The sequence below is a fragment of the Macrosteles quadrilineatus genome, unplaced genomic scaffold, assembly GCF_028750875.1.
Source record: "Macrosteles quadrilineatus isolate MER2022 unplaced genomic scaffold, UCM_ALF_1.0 Scaffold_9__3_contigs__length_116548681, whole genome shotgun sequence".
Classification (NCBI taxonomy): domain Eukaryota; kingdom Metazoa; phylum Arthropoda; class Insecta; order Hemiptera; family Cicadellidae; genus Macrosteles; species Macrosteles quadrilineatus.
In genome coordinates this window covers 106,754,033-106,769,578 of record NW_026542602.1, presented here as the reverse complement: position 1 = coordinate 106,769,578, position 15,546 = coordinate 106,754,033, and the positions used below count along the sequence as shown (strand labels likewise).

The following is a 15,546-nucleotide window of genomic DNA, read 5'->3' as shown; positions in this document are numbered from 1 at the left end:
ACTAACGGATTCGGATGTTGTCCGTGGATATAAAACATGGATCAGCTGATCCTGTTAGCAGCTAACGTTGTTAGGGTTAACCCTGAGTCAAGGACGGATTACCCCCCTTCAGCAGAACTTTGTTAGCCATCTGTCAATAAACTTTCAAGGTTCTCTTAATTCATTAAATAATCTAGTATAGAATATGTTTAAGATGTTTAAAGTTCATTTTTTGTGATGGTAAGATTATGTTGCCATCACAATAAGTAAGATCTTGAAGTCTTCACTATGCGTGATTCAATTACTTTGATATCACGGACGATTAATTAATATCAAACATTAAAAAATGACAAAATAAATGTTAGCAAAAACCATCTTCTTTATTTCATTCAACAAAAACACACTAAACTATTATCCGTTTTTAACAAAACAATTGAAAAACATATGAATGTTTATATATTAATTATTAAACAGTCTTTTGGCAAACTTATATGGAAATATATTGAGGGGCTTTCTTTATAGATGATTAATCATCGTACGTCAATCTTATACATGAAAAATACTTGTTACCATTTCATGCAGGATCGTTGACACCTTTCCTTGGAGTAGCGTACGATACTTTACGCCTCACTACTGGTAACAAATCTGAGTAAAACACAACTTATACCTTCTCACAATTACAACATTATTTTACATACACTATTTTAAATGAATATTCAATTTTTAAATAGTAACGTTTTACCTTGCCAATATTTATTGTGAAGTGGATGTTACTGATAAGACCCTTATATTGTTTTAAGTATTACATTTTAGTGGAAATTGAAAATCCACTACGAGGGTATTTATTATTTATTTATAATGTAGCATAGCATGATTTATGGAGCTAACAGAAGAAACTCATATTATACATCATTGAAAAAGTGCAGCTAATTCTCAACACTAACTGATTTTAGCAAGACATTTTTAAATTTATGATCCACAAAGAATACAAAAACCAGCTGCTTACAGCGTAGTGTTGGAGGAAAATTATATTCACATGAATATAAGGATATTGGGGGGTTCTGATATGATTTATAACCATTTATAATTATTTCTAGTAAGACTGATTGGTAAATAGCTATTTGTTTATTAAGAGCGAAAAGTACGTCATTGCCGCTTGAGAACTGTAAATGGCCGCACGAAGCTTAGTTGAGTGTGACCATACATTCCTAGAGCGGCAATGACTGTTTGTGCTCGTAATACAGTCAACATTTTTCCTACCACCTTCATTAACTTATAATAACACACAGATTAACTTTTAAGGTATATGAAATGTCGTTTAGATTATTTTTGCTTTCTTAAAGGTTATGTTATTTCCTATCGGTTTTAACTAACTTACCGGATCAACGGCTGTGGTTGATCTAGAAACGACAACAGGGAAATCATTCCTGCTCTAGAGCGGCAATGAGCTATTTTGCTTACTGTTTACATGTATCTCTATGTGATTATTTCCATGTATGTATTTAAAGCAATATAATCATATTTCTTTGAACAGCAGATTCAGATCAGCAGTATTGGGTGGTTTAAAAAAATGTATTGATGTAAACGTATTGTACAGTAGAACCCCGGATAACCGCAATAAAGGGGGGAAAGCCGTTTCGGATAACCTATCCTATGCTAAAAATAGCCAATGTATTACCACGGTGTGTAGGAATATTTAATTTAAAACAATGTCTAGGTGTTTTATTTCAGCGACAAAAATGTTGCAATGTGTTTAAAAAGCCCATTTCTAGAGAGTTTACATATTACGTATTGTACTTATATTTTAGCCCTGTATTCATTCATTTATGGAACCATTTCGGTTAATTGCGGTTCTACTGTACTACATTTTTGTTACATAATTCAACCACCCTGTATGTTTCACTTTCATAACCATTACGTTATTGAGAAAGAGCACAGGTTGGATTGACCTTAATCCACAATGATCTCCTCAACCAGTAAAACCTCCAATCTGACATCCATGAAGCCTTACATCCACAGTTGATAGAAACCCTTCAAAAGCACATTTAGAAGTATATGTTGAGAGTACAAGTGCATATGTATATGTAAACACAGGGTGTCCCGTAACTCTCTGGACACATGTATATAGCGTTATTGCTTAGGTCAAGACAAACACATTTCACCATAGGAACATGGGTCTGTGGTGCCTAGCTTTCTGTCTGTCTGTATTTATGTGTTTTTTACAAACAAATTAATAAATCCTACAGGGTTTGAGATAAAGCGTTGAGATTTTTCAGAAATGTGTATTTTATTAAGACCTATCTTTGTTTAAAATTATACTAAAAAATCATTAACCGTTTCAAAATGGCAGCCATTTAAAATATTTGATGCAAATTCACGAAAACCGTTAACTTTAAAAAAAAATTGCAAGAGACAAAAAAGTTAGTAAATTTTATGCAGTTTTCAATGATACCTTTTTTGTTAGGGATGGATAAATAATAACAGAGAAATGTATTCTTTCCCAAATGCATGACCACTTTTCTCCATTTAAACAATGCTAAAATACTCCATTTACATTGTCTAAATATCTTTACACTAATCTGTTATACGTCAATCAGGTGTTTTAAAACATAACAGCTTATTCAATCATTTGTTTTTGTTATTTATAAATATATCTTGTTCTTTGTTCTAAGTAACATTAATCTTTCTTTAAATAAATTTTAAATTTTATAATTTTAAATTTTAAAGCGTTGATAATGTTAACATTTTTTGTAATTATTAAATACAATTAATTGGACAATACCTTATAGTACTTCTTTATCTACAAGAGGCCTCCTTTACTTACAATGAGGAAGATTCTTTACTTATAACAAACAACAAAGTATACTTATAAATAACAAAAACAAATGATTGAATCAGCTGTATAAAAAAATACACCAGAGGTATTTAGACCTATGGTATAGTTCGGCCGCTTAGAAAGCGACCTCCTCTAGCATTGGTTTAGCATTAGCGCGCAGGTCGTTTTCTAAGCGGCCAAACTATAGTAGCTTATTTACTATACAGGAAATTGAGGAAATTCACTGAAATGGTGTGTGGGAAGGGGGGGGGGAGAAAAACAAAATAACAAGTTTGGCATTTTGACATTTTAATATAACTAATCAACAACTACTTTAATCTGTAGCAAAATCAGGAAAATACCATTTCTAAACAGTGAAAATATATTAATATTAACAGCATTCAGTTAGAAACTTCCACAGCCTAAGTATTTTCAAACAGTGCAATCAAAATTTTACTGAGAGTGAAAATCAATGAAACCACAAACCATGGTAAACAAATTAGCCAGAGTAGGCTACTATTCACATTAAGAATGACATCTAATCTAAATAATTAGATTTTGTAACACTTAAAAATAATAAAAAGATACTGAGTACAACAAGGTACTTAAGTACAACCCTTCCTGGATTTCTTTAAAGAGACAAAGAATGTGATACTTTCAGCACACCTACTCCTACATAAAGTACAAGCTGCCAAACGCACCCTAAATTAATTTCATATTTTAACTCACAACAACTTAACTAATAGACAACGTCTAATTTATCATCAAATTCAGTTGATATACATTAAGTACTGTTCTTAAAAAGAAAAGCCTGCAAAGTAAAATGTAACAAATTCTAAAGAGAGAGAATTTAATATTCAGTAATTAGTAAAAACAACACTTTGTGGTCCGATAATGATGAAATAAAATACCAATAAATAGTAATAAACGTTAAACCTGTGAATATTATAAAAGGGTGGGTGAGGTGAGAATTTTAAGTAGGACTTTTTATAACTGTTCTTGTATGACAAAAAGTTTACAAAAATAATTGAATTTGGTATCACAATGATATTTACTTAAATATTTTTATACAAATTCAAGGACATTCACAAATAGTTTAGCTTAAGCGCCCTTTTTTTGGTTTCAATATAGCCCCATCTATTCTACAAATGCTTGCAATCAAGTTGATAGCTTTACATAAAATCTCCATCCTTAATACCACCGGTTCAAAAGCGTCAAGGGAATCAGAATTCTGAGATTGTATTGCAAACAGACTTTGACAAACAACATCGACAACTTCAGCATCCATACCTTCTAAGCATTTAAGGTTCAAATGCTTCAGTAAATTGGCCTCTTCAGGAAAAGGTTTCCTCCAAGCCATAAGCTGGTCCCTAGATTTTACTGGAGGAAGTCTTTTACTATCGTCAGACATATTAAAAAGTTTTTTAGCCAAGGCAAGTTCAAAAAGTCCACCAGCAGCAACAGTACAATTAGATTTTTTAAAACTAAACTTCAACATTTTTAAACAGTCCAAAATTCCTTCAGCATATTCAGAGGCAAGAGATTCACTGGGTGCTTTCAACAAAAGTTGATGAATTGGCAAAGAAATCCATAAGAAATCATTATCAGGTTTGCATTCTACAATAATATTATCTTGTAACGAAAGTTCAAATAAAAATTTAGCAGTGTCTGAACAAGTAGCGTGGATGAAAAAAACATTCTTAATGTTTAGCAGATACTGTGCTCGATCTTGAAGGAAAATGTTGGTCACAAATAGAACATTTTTGGATTCGTCTTTAAGTATTTCTGTAATGTCCATTTCAACTTCCCCATCTTCAGGAGATGTTTCTAAAGAGTGGTAGTAAACTTTGAGTATACTCTGCACTTTAGTCTGGGGAAACCTTTTAACCCAATGTCCTTTAATAAGTAAACCATCTTGTACACAAGACAAACTGACTGGAAAAGGACTGAATTTAGGGCAAAGTAGTGAGAAATATTCCACATAACGATCTATATCACTAATCGAATCGAGTTTTGAAACTAAATTACTCACCAAAGAGGCAAGCGTTTTAGAAACAACAGGTGAAAAGCGAGTGGAAAAAAACGTTTTAATCACATTGTTCAACTTGTCATTTGTTAAAACACAACTGCAAGTGGTCGGAAAACTTAGAGACAGCTGAGTCTGTAAAACTAACAGTTTATATACAAAGGAAGCATTGAATGCAACTTTTTTCAATAAAGCTTTAACGAGTATCACAAAACTCTTGACACCATCACCGGCAACGTCGTGTAGGTTGTTGGCAGAGTCCAATAGTAGAGATAGGACGGGGTTTGGTCTCAGGAACACCAGGTTCAAGATCAGGCTTCCGGAGCGAGTGATAGTGAGTCGAGTGGGCGACTGTGCGAGGACTGCTCGTCCATCTGGGCCAAACGAGGAGTAAAGAGCTGTCCACATCTCCTCGCTGGCTTCCACAGCCTTCACAATCACCTCGTCCTGAATAACAGAAACTGCAATGAAGTAGACCTACATTGATCCCAAACCCACACACACATTGACCCATTTTTGCTTTGGATAAGACAAAAATGTTAGAGTACCTGTAACTAAGATAGATGAATTATGCAGTTCACTTACCTGACTATAACCTGCCATTTCGCTCGACTGAGTCATCTGACAACATCCACGCAGGTTGATACTTCTGTGAACCATCTGAGTCTGTGTACAAGAGGCTGGGATTTGGCCGTGTGTTGTCTTTGTTGCCTAAAGAAGTGTACCTGGAAACCACATATCAAGTTGTATGTATTGCTTAATGTAAGAGGGGGAGGGTGTTGAAAATGGAAATCATAAACCTTATGAAATCTTTTGTTTTCTACGGAGATATCGTTTTAATGTATTTAGTCCACTTTTTACTGATTGGAATTATTTGGCTTGAACTAGAACCTAATGGAAACAATGAATTAAATTTGAAGATACTTATACTTACTCAATTAGGTAGTCTAATGCTGTATGACAATTTGTGTTTGATGCAAACCCAAAGAGCAGTTTTGACGTAAAATTACTGCTTAGATAATAATCTTCGGTGGCATAGAATAACCAAGATTGAAGCTAGGTTTTAGAATCAGTGCTCCAGTAGTCTGAGATTTACCCAAATTGAAGACTTTAACATCATTTTGAGTGTTTTTCATCTTCAACTCCCTCAAATTCTTCTTGAACTCAAGTTCCATAATTTTTTTCTGATAGAACGATCTCGGGTCATTTGATTTTTTTTTTACCAACTTCTTTGCCTTTTTATACCCCCTAGCAAACAACTTCCTCTTCCACATGTAAATTAAAGAGGCAATCAAAGCGACCGATGGAATCAAAGAGATTGCAAAGTAACGAATCAACTCAACCTGAGAATCGTGACCGACTGCCACAGCAAAGTTGGGATCGTGATACACATTACAGTCAAAGTGTTTGCCAACCTTTGTAAACCTCTCAAAAAATTGTGGACAAGTTAACTCAAAATTAAAGCCACATCCGAGAATATTTGCAAACAGCGGCACAACAGAAGTAACATTATAAGACTGATACTGCACTAAGACTTGAGTACAATTAGGCCTCGGGTTGGTACAACTGGCCTGGCAAGATGTCCATGTGGATGAACAGTTGGTAATGCCCAAAACAGTCACTGTGCTATGTACTTGACAAACAGCTGGATCAAACGGTAAACTAAGACTGAGAAAGAGAGGCTGTGACACCACAAGCAGGCAAACCAACATAACAATCGTCAACAAAACCACTAAAATTCCACAAAGCTGACTCTCCATAGCTTCCAGTTTAGCTCTCATTTCCTGAGTTCTATTTTGAACACATTAATATAAAATGCAATCTGCTAATTTACTTATTCCTCACACTGATATAGAAAAAACATAAGTTCACTAAACACCTTAAGGAAGACAGTAGTTTTTTTACACTTTGAAACAAACTCACATTAACTCAAACTTCAACTTGTGCTAACACTCTGAGAGGCATTCTAAAGCCTTACCCCAGGTTATCAATTTTTCACGATTCTATTCATTCACAATGAGGCAATTCACTCACGTACACTCATTAATTACAAGCTAACATCAGCTGAATTAGCATGTTAAATATTCACTAAATGTCTCTTGTCACAGAATGGCGAGAATATTTTATTTGTGTTTTCTGCCTTTAATTGTGAGGAGAGGGGGGAGCATGCAAACGGAGTGAACGTGTGTTAGATCGGCTCTTCAATTTTAATTGTTTAAACGGGCTTTTTGTTATATTTCTGAAGCTTTAAGTTGCATGAAGTAGTTATGGACTGTTATTGAACATTTGTGATAAGTGATTTGCTACAATTAGTTATTTTATGCCCGGCATTTGTGATTTTCAATACTGTTAAATCCAAGTGAATAGTACAGGTTATAACATTGGTTAGGAGCCGGTCGGAGTCACGTGACTGGACAGCTGTCCCTGTGACTCATGCCTGTCATCACCCGTAGTGCCAGTACATCTACACCTACAGCAGACGACAACGACACAGCAGACGACGCAGCAGACAACATGAGTTTGACAACTGATCAGAAGCTTGATTTAATTCTTAAGGAAGTATCTGACATTAAGAATCACAACACTCAGTTTAGTTCTGATATATCTGAGATGAAATGCAAAATAGAACAGTTTCAGAAAGATATAGGTGAAACTGTCGATATGTGTTTTTTGAAACTGGAAGACACTAACAAGGAAGTTAAGGTTAACAAAGAAACCCTATTGCTACATGAGACACGTACAGATGCAATATCTAGTGAATTGGAGATAGTGAAGAAGCAGTTGGCTGAACTACAACAAACTGTTGCTGTGAGTAATCAATACTCTCGCAGTAATTGTTTAGAGATTTACGGAGTACCTGAGGTGAAGAATGAAGATGTGATGGAGGTGGTCAAGCGTGTGGCGAAGGTGATGAACTTTGAGCTAAAGGATGGAATGATTGATGCTGTGCATCGTTTAGCCATGAACCCGAAAAAACCGGAGGCGCACCGTGGGATAATCATCAAGTTCTGTCGTCGCATTGACATGGAGTCCTTACGAAGCAAAACGAGGGTGAAGAATGGGTTCTCAGCGGCGGAGTTAGGCATGATCAGCGAGAGCAAGATTTTCATTAATCTGTCCTTGTCGCCATTCACCAAGTACCTGTGGGGAGAAGTTCGCGCCTTTAAGAAAGATAATGGTTACAAGTATGCATGGATTACCAGTGCCGGTAAGGTGTTTCTGCGGAAGACTGATGGATCTCGTCCCATTCACATCTGCGGGAAAAGTGACTTGGACAAGCTCAAGTGATCTGCCAGAACCTTATGTGAGTCATAATTACTCTTTTCGCACACAAATGAAATATTTATTTGATGTTTTAGTATTTATTTATTTGTATATTGCATGTGTTTATTAATAGGCCTAGGCTGTGATGCATGTTAATTCATTTAGGATAGTATTTATTTCTGTTGATTTTTATTTATATATATTCTATTTAAATATTTATGTTATTAAATTATTTATTCAATGAGTAGGATCAATATATACTATCAGAATGTACGTGGTCTGAGGACTAAAACAAATGATTTACGATTAGGCTTATTAAGTAATGATTATGATATTGTTGCGTTAAGTGAAACATGGTTAAATTCTTCTATTCATAATTCAGAAATATTTAGTAAGGAATACACAGTTTTTAGAAGGGATAGGGATGCAAATATAACTGGAATGGATAGAGGGGGGGGAGTCATAGTTGGTGTCAAAAGTAGTTTTGTAGCTAAAAGATTATTTGAGTTAGAAACTGATAGTGAAAATATTTGGATTAAAGTAAAACTAACTAATAATTACTCTATTTTATTATCACTTGTATATTTTGCTCCAAGTTCTAATTTTGAAACATACAAAAATTTCTTTGATAAGCTTGATCTCTATAAATTAAGAAATGAACGTTTAATTGTGTTGGGTGACTTTAATTTGCCAATTACTGGAACTCAGTGTGATTTGTCTAGAGAGAATAGAATTTGTAAGCAGTTGCTATTTTTCATGAGAATGTATTCATTAAAATCATTGAATAACATATTGAACCTCCAAGGTCGCACGTTGGATTTGTTGTTATCTGATATAGATAAATTGTTAGTCAAGCAAGAAGAAGTTCCATTAGTAAATATAGATAATTATCATCCAGCATTAATTGCTTCTTTCAACATTAATGAAAAAATTGTCCCCTTGGAGAAGAACTCAAGTGAGGCTAGTTATAATTTTTCTAGAGCTGATTTTATTTCCTTGTATAATCTTTTGAAGGATACTGATTGGAGTTTATTATTTATGGAGAAAAATACTGATGAGGCTGTTAGATTATTTTATGAGAAATTTTATTCAATTCTAGATTTGTGTGTTCCAAAAAAGAAAAGTTCTAATTTAAAATATCCTGCATGGTATTCAGATAAGTTAAAAAAATTAATAAAGAAAAAAGTTAAGATTAGGAAACAATTAATAACTTATAATATGCCTCACTTGTTGGACGATTTTAAGAGAATAAGAAAGGAGGTAAAAAAACAAATAACATTTGATTATAAGGCATATTTACACACTGCTGAAATGGAGTTAAATAGAAATCCTAAATCCTTTTGGTCTGTTATAAAAGATTTGAAGGGTACTAATGTAAAACCAGCAACTATGATATTTGAAGGTAAAGAGGTGGAGGGGGGAGCAGCAATAGCTGATGCATTCTCAACATATTTCAACTCAGTTTACAGTACATGCACTCTCAACTCTTATCAGCTTTGGCAACAAGCCTTGGACTCGCCTGTCATGAGCAACGTGGAAACATTGTCTTTTAATCAGATAACTGAACAAGAAGTTCTTATCAGTCTCAATAGACTAAAGCCTAAAAGAACACTTGGTCCTGACGGAATTCCTCCCTATATCTTTAAAGCTTGTGCTGAAATTTTAATTGAACCTTTACACTATTTATTTAATCTATCGTTGAAAAGTAATTATTTTCCTAGTTGTTGGAAACTAGCTAAGATTGTCCCCGTCCCTAAAAAAGGTGCAAGTAATGACATTTCAAATCATAGACCAATAGCTATTTTATCATCTCCAGCCAAGATATTTGAATCAATTATTTATAACAGACTTTTTTCTCATGTTAAAAAATATATTAGTAGATATCAACATGGATTTTTCCCCAAGAGATCAATTAATTCAAATTTGTTGAGTTTTTCACAGTTTTGTTGCACTAAAATTGACAATAACCAACAAGTTGATGTTATTTACACTGACTTTGAAAAGGCTTTTGATAAAGTTGATCATTTAACTCTGCTATCAAAGTTAAATTATTTTGGATTAACTCCATCACTTGTAGAGTTTTTTAGTTCATATCTGTGTAAAAGAAAGCAATATGTTTGTTGTGATGGATATATCTCAGAGGAACTTGTAGTCGGATCGGGTGTTCCTCAAGGCTCAAATTTAGGACCTTTGCTTTTCATAATATTTATTAATGACATACAAAATTATGTCAAAAATAGTCAAGTGTTATTATATGCAGATGATTTGAAATTATTTAAAACAATTGATGATGTACATGACTGTTATGAGTTGCAGCAAGACATAGATTCATTGATCATTTGGAGTAGGAAGCATTTAAAATTCAATGTTTCTAAGTGCTCAGTAGTTTCCTATACCAGAAAAACACCCAAATTTCAAATAATGTTTGATTATAAAATGGAAGACATAATATTGGACAGAAAGTCATCAATGAAAGATCTAGGTGTAATTTTTGATTCAAAGTTTTCATTTAATGATCATGTGATTTCATTATGTAAAGCTTCATACTCACTAATAGGATTTATCAAGAGGTCAAGTATATATTTTGAGAACCCCACATCTTTAAAGTTGTTATTCTTTTCTCTGGTTCGATCTAAACTTGAGTATGGAGCATTGATTTGGTATCCTCATGTAAATTATCTTTCAGATATGATTGAGAACATTCAGAAGAAGTTTTTAAAATTTTTATTTTATAAAGCTTTTGGATTTTATACTAATTTGATGCCATATTCTGAGTTATTAGATATTTTTGAAGTCCCTAGCCTAACAAAAAGAAGTAAATTAAATGCATTACTTTTCTTATATAAACTTTTGGATGGTAGCGTTGACAATAGTGATTTAGCTTCATGTATCAGCTTTGCTGTTCCTCGCCTCACCTCACGAAATGCAAATTTATTTTTTATACCATTTTCAAAAACTAATTTGGGCTTCTATTCACCTCTAAACAACATGTGTAGGTTATATAATTTGTCTTGCCGAGAAGTGGATATTTTTAATGATTCTTTTAGTATGTTTAGATTTAAATTAAATAGTAATATGAATAATTTTTAATGAAAAGTGCCAATTAGTCATGTTTGCTGGTTGCATGTTGTATATTATTGTTTATTTATGGTTCTTTGTTAGTGCATATAGATTTATTTATTTATCAGTAATTTATTTATTCATTTATCTATAAGTAATATAGGCCTAGTTATTTAAAACCAGTTTCAAACTATTTCTATTATTAATATTTTTTATGTGCATGTATCAAAGTTGTATGCTGTTTGCTGTAGGGTAGTTGTCGTGCATGTTATTTATGTTATTGTGTATTAGTGCCTTATGTAATTGGCTGTTAAGCTGTATAAGAGCACTTAATAAAGAATTTTGAATTTTGAATTTTTTGAATTTTTTGAATTTTGAATTTTAATTATCAAATTGACCAAATTTAAATGTTGTAATAATTGATGTACATTTTTATTCTAGTATTTGCTACAAAAATTCAATTTAATAAACATAAATTTTACTTTCTCCCCCTGTACAACAAAATCGAGGTTCTACTGTACAGCAAAACCTCGCTAATCCATTACCTACGGGACCACGAGCATAGCATGGTCGGAACAGCAAAACGTCATATTATCAGAGGAAAGTGTTTATTGACATAAAAACATAGTAAAACTGTATTTTGATTTTGAACGAGGAATATTCAATATTGTACTAAAATTGTTCAGCAATCTAGAAAACTAAAGAAGGGCCTAAATAATTGAAAATATTATTAGGCCTAATTTATCACAGTACAGTAGACTCCCTCTAGTTCGGCTTCGGTTGGATCGGCCGCCGGATGGTCCTGCCCGGTCTCAGGGGTATAAGTCATATCGTCACGGGCGAATGACCTTCGACAGGATTCAACTTAAATGTTTAGTTTCTGGCCATAGAAGAAGTAAACAATTCATGTCAGTTTAGTTGATGGGTGCTTCTAAGGGTGAATTGTTGCATATTACCCATGTAAAACTATGCTACATAACCTCAAAAATACCAAGAACATTTTATAAATAGTTTTTCTTCAGTCTAATATGTTTAAATGCAGTGGTTGTTATTAAATATTTCGGACCATTTTTTTATGCGGTAGGTTCCCCCATTATTGTTTTTGAAACACCACGGTTTATTTGACAAAAATAAATTAAAGCAAAACAAAGAAATAGCCATTGTTAGCTTCAAGGTCAAGCTATCCGCTTGCACTGACAATCATCTGCTCTTTACACAACTGTCTGCTGCGCTTGCTATCTCACAACAGTTTGTGATTGGGGTATTAGTAAGCATGGCAACTTGTTGAATGTGTAAATGAAGAGAAACCAAAGAATGAATAGAAGAACAAAGAAGAAAGAATAAGTGGTGTTTTAGGCCAGTTTGTTATCTTAATCCTATTTTACGACTGTCGTTATTATCTTTGCAAGCCGGGTGCGCGGGGGGAGAGCGGTACCAATCTCCCACCACGCAGCCAAAGTTTCCGTAGCATTGGTCAGACTACGCTTTCTAAAAACATTCGACCAGCGCTGTTCGCGTTGTTTTCCTTTTTTGCGTACATTTTTATTGAATTTAAATTTGAATTTAATTCAAGTACCATACAATGTAATTACTAAGGGTTCTATAATATTGTTTTGGTACTGCAGTAGAGTATTTTATTTTGATATAAAAATTTTTTTTACTTATTTTAATGTACACCAAACGGTAAAATCATATTAGGCCTATATTCCAATTTAATTGTTAAGTTTGACTTTTTAGGTGCAAATTATTAACTTTAATAGTTAGAGTTTATAGATGATATCTTAAGATATAGTATTTTATGTAAAAACACATACAGATATACCTATAAACAGAAAACCATAAGGCTTAGTACATTTAAGGCTTAGTAGTCATTATGGAAACTTTTGCTTATTTTCATATTATGTACAATAAATAACACCTTAAAATATCGGACGGGTTTTCCGAACACCCGTTAAAACGGTTAATGGCTTGCAGTTATTTATTTTATATCCCTAACTTGATAAAATGAAAGTCAGTCTCTTAATGTTAATGTCATACGTAAAGTATTTTATGACACTATTTTATGACCGGAAGAGTATTGTATTCTATCGTGTTCTATCGACTGTCAGTTTATTGGACTGTGCTGTTTAGATGAGTAGTGCGGTTGAGTAATTATTGAGTGATTGTTAAGCCGTGGGTTAAAAAAGTGTCAGGCTAGGCTAACATAGATTAATATCATGCAAACCGCCCGTAAAAAAGGGCAAACCATTCACAGAGAAGCGATGGAAATATTATAAGACCAACAGGTGCCGTGTGTTGGTGTTACGCATCCGCTGGGAGTAGAAGTAGTATAGACAACATTTTTAGGGCGACTAGTAGCAGATCGCCAAGCGCCCGGCTGTGGTGGGGGCCCCTCCTGGTGGAGGGGCCACGCGCAAACAAGTCGTGAGCTTACAGTTGACTTTCTATGGTTCTGTTCTTTACGTGATTTATTGCTGTACGTACAGTGTTGTGTAATTTTTGTTTTGCTTGAGTAAGAGTGATTTATTTAAACGTTACAGTTTTTATTTCTGAACCAAGGTTAATGACTTAACATATCACGATTGCGCAATACTACTATTTGTATTTTGATTATGTAAAATGCAAATTAATGATCACATTAACATCTATTTTAAACAGTATTAGGACATTAGGTGTTTTATGGGTATGTAATATATGTTTACGCCATGTTGGATTAACCGTGGTTTTCAGTTATCTGTAGTCTCCCCCCCCCCCGCATTACCCTCGATAATTGAGGTTCTACTACATCCGGTTAGTCCAACCGTTTTGTAGTCCGGCCAGTGGTCCAGTCCCGAGGTGGCCGAACTAGAGGGAGTCTACTGTAAATCACAAAAATAATATATCAGGGTGTTTACTACATTGTGGATAAAACATTCATGGACAATTCCGGTACATTTAAGGACACTTTGTCGTAACCTGTGTCGGTGCGATTACCGAATATACTTTCCTGATTAGTCAAACTGTATTAATTTTGTTCTTCACTGAAGTTGTACCAGACAGAAAAGTAAATAATAATAGTCAAGAGTTAAATTTCAAAATAGAAATTTATTGAAAGTAAAACAACATATACTTTAGGTAAAGCTTTGTTATGGTGTAACAGAGAAACGCAATCATCGTCTTCTGCGATAGCGACAAAATCCTGAATATCTCCATCGGTCAGGAAAACATTATCATATCATATCCAATCTAGGCAAATTAATTTAGCATGATTCACCCTAGCACAACGTTAAATTCTCTACTTTTGAAAAAAAATTCTTAAATTCATATATTGTAATTTAGTTTTTGGTACAAAATCGGTACGGTAAGCGGCTACCAGTAAGCACAGAGTAAGATTATTATCTTTTCATTTGCAAAGTTAACATTTTTTTTTTTTACAATGAGGTTATGTTACGTAATTTTAGAGCCATATATTGACCACGGTTGATCCGCCCCAGGTTAATCTAGGTTCTACTTAAAAAAAGTAAACGCAAACTCACACTACTACACCAAGGGTCATTGTTCTACTGACTGAAATACGCACTGACAATATACAATGCGTCATTGACAGGAACCAACCTGAACGGAATGATTCACAGGAAATGTAAACAGAGATAAATTTCCGCTAGAATGGTTGGACTAGGTGAGGAGGAAACCCCTCCAAGGTTGGACTAGTGGAAGACTATTGTGTCACAGCACGGTCAGACCAAGCTAGGAGTCGGACCATCTGAGACCGGAATAGCGAGATTCTACTGTACTGTAGCTTAGCATCTACAAAATGTGTGAGAGTAACAACTTTTATTAAAATCCATGTTTTAGCCCCTGAGCTGTATAATAACTATTATTATTATTATTATAGTATTAACTGTATAATAACAGATTAGTTGATAGACTGATAGCTAAAAAGAAAAACAAAAGGCCAGGAGATAATAATCTACAAAAGGAAAAGAAAAAGTATGTATGTGTGGAATACTCCCATTCCATTCAACACACGCTCACGAAGGAGCTGAAGAAACTCGACATTCAATTGACTTTTAGGACTAACAACAAAACAATTAACAAATTGAATGTTTCAAGTGGCGTAATTGATAAAGGTAAAAATTCAGGTGTGTATAAGATTAATTGTGCAAGTTGCCCGAGCTACTACATAGGAAAGACTGGAAGTTCATTCAAAACCAGATACAAAGAGCACCATCCATTTCCTAGAGCCGACAAACAAAAGTCATCGTTTGCACAACACTTGGTTGACAAAAATCACGACATGAACGATCTGAACACTGGCTTAGAAATACTCCACACAAGTAAGAAAGGCAATAGACTGGACACCCTAGAAGAGTATGAAATTTACAAAGCTTACACCGAAAATAATTTGGACGATATAATTTTA

General features: G+C 33.9%; 1 protein-coding gene across 4 annotated transcripts in view; it reads right to left on the bottom strand.

Annotated features, from left to right (window-relative positions):
• Positions 1 to 3,086: 3,086 nt before the first annotated feature.
• Positions 3,087 to 15,546, bottom strand: part of LOC129002024 (FAD synthase-like) — a 26,534-nt gene continuing 14,074 nt past the window's right edge. For all 4 annotated transcript variants that reach the window (XM_054429517.1, XM_054429518.1, XM_054429519.1 and 1 more), the window contains exons 6-7: positions 5,406 to 5,545; positions 3,087 to 5,267 (exon numbers count right to left, since the gene is read on the bottom strand). In XM_054429517.1, coding sequence (XP_054285492.1) covers positions 5,410 to 5,545 — 136 coding nt within the window. In that variant the 3' untranslated portion in view covers positions 3,087 to 5,267; positions 5,406 to 5,409. The remainder of the gene's footprint in view (positions 5,268 to 5,405; positions 5,546 to 15,546) is intronic.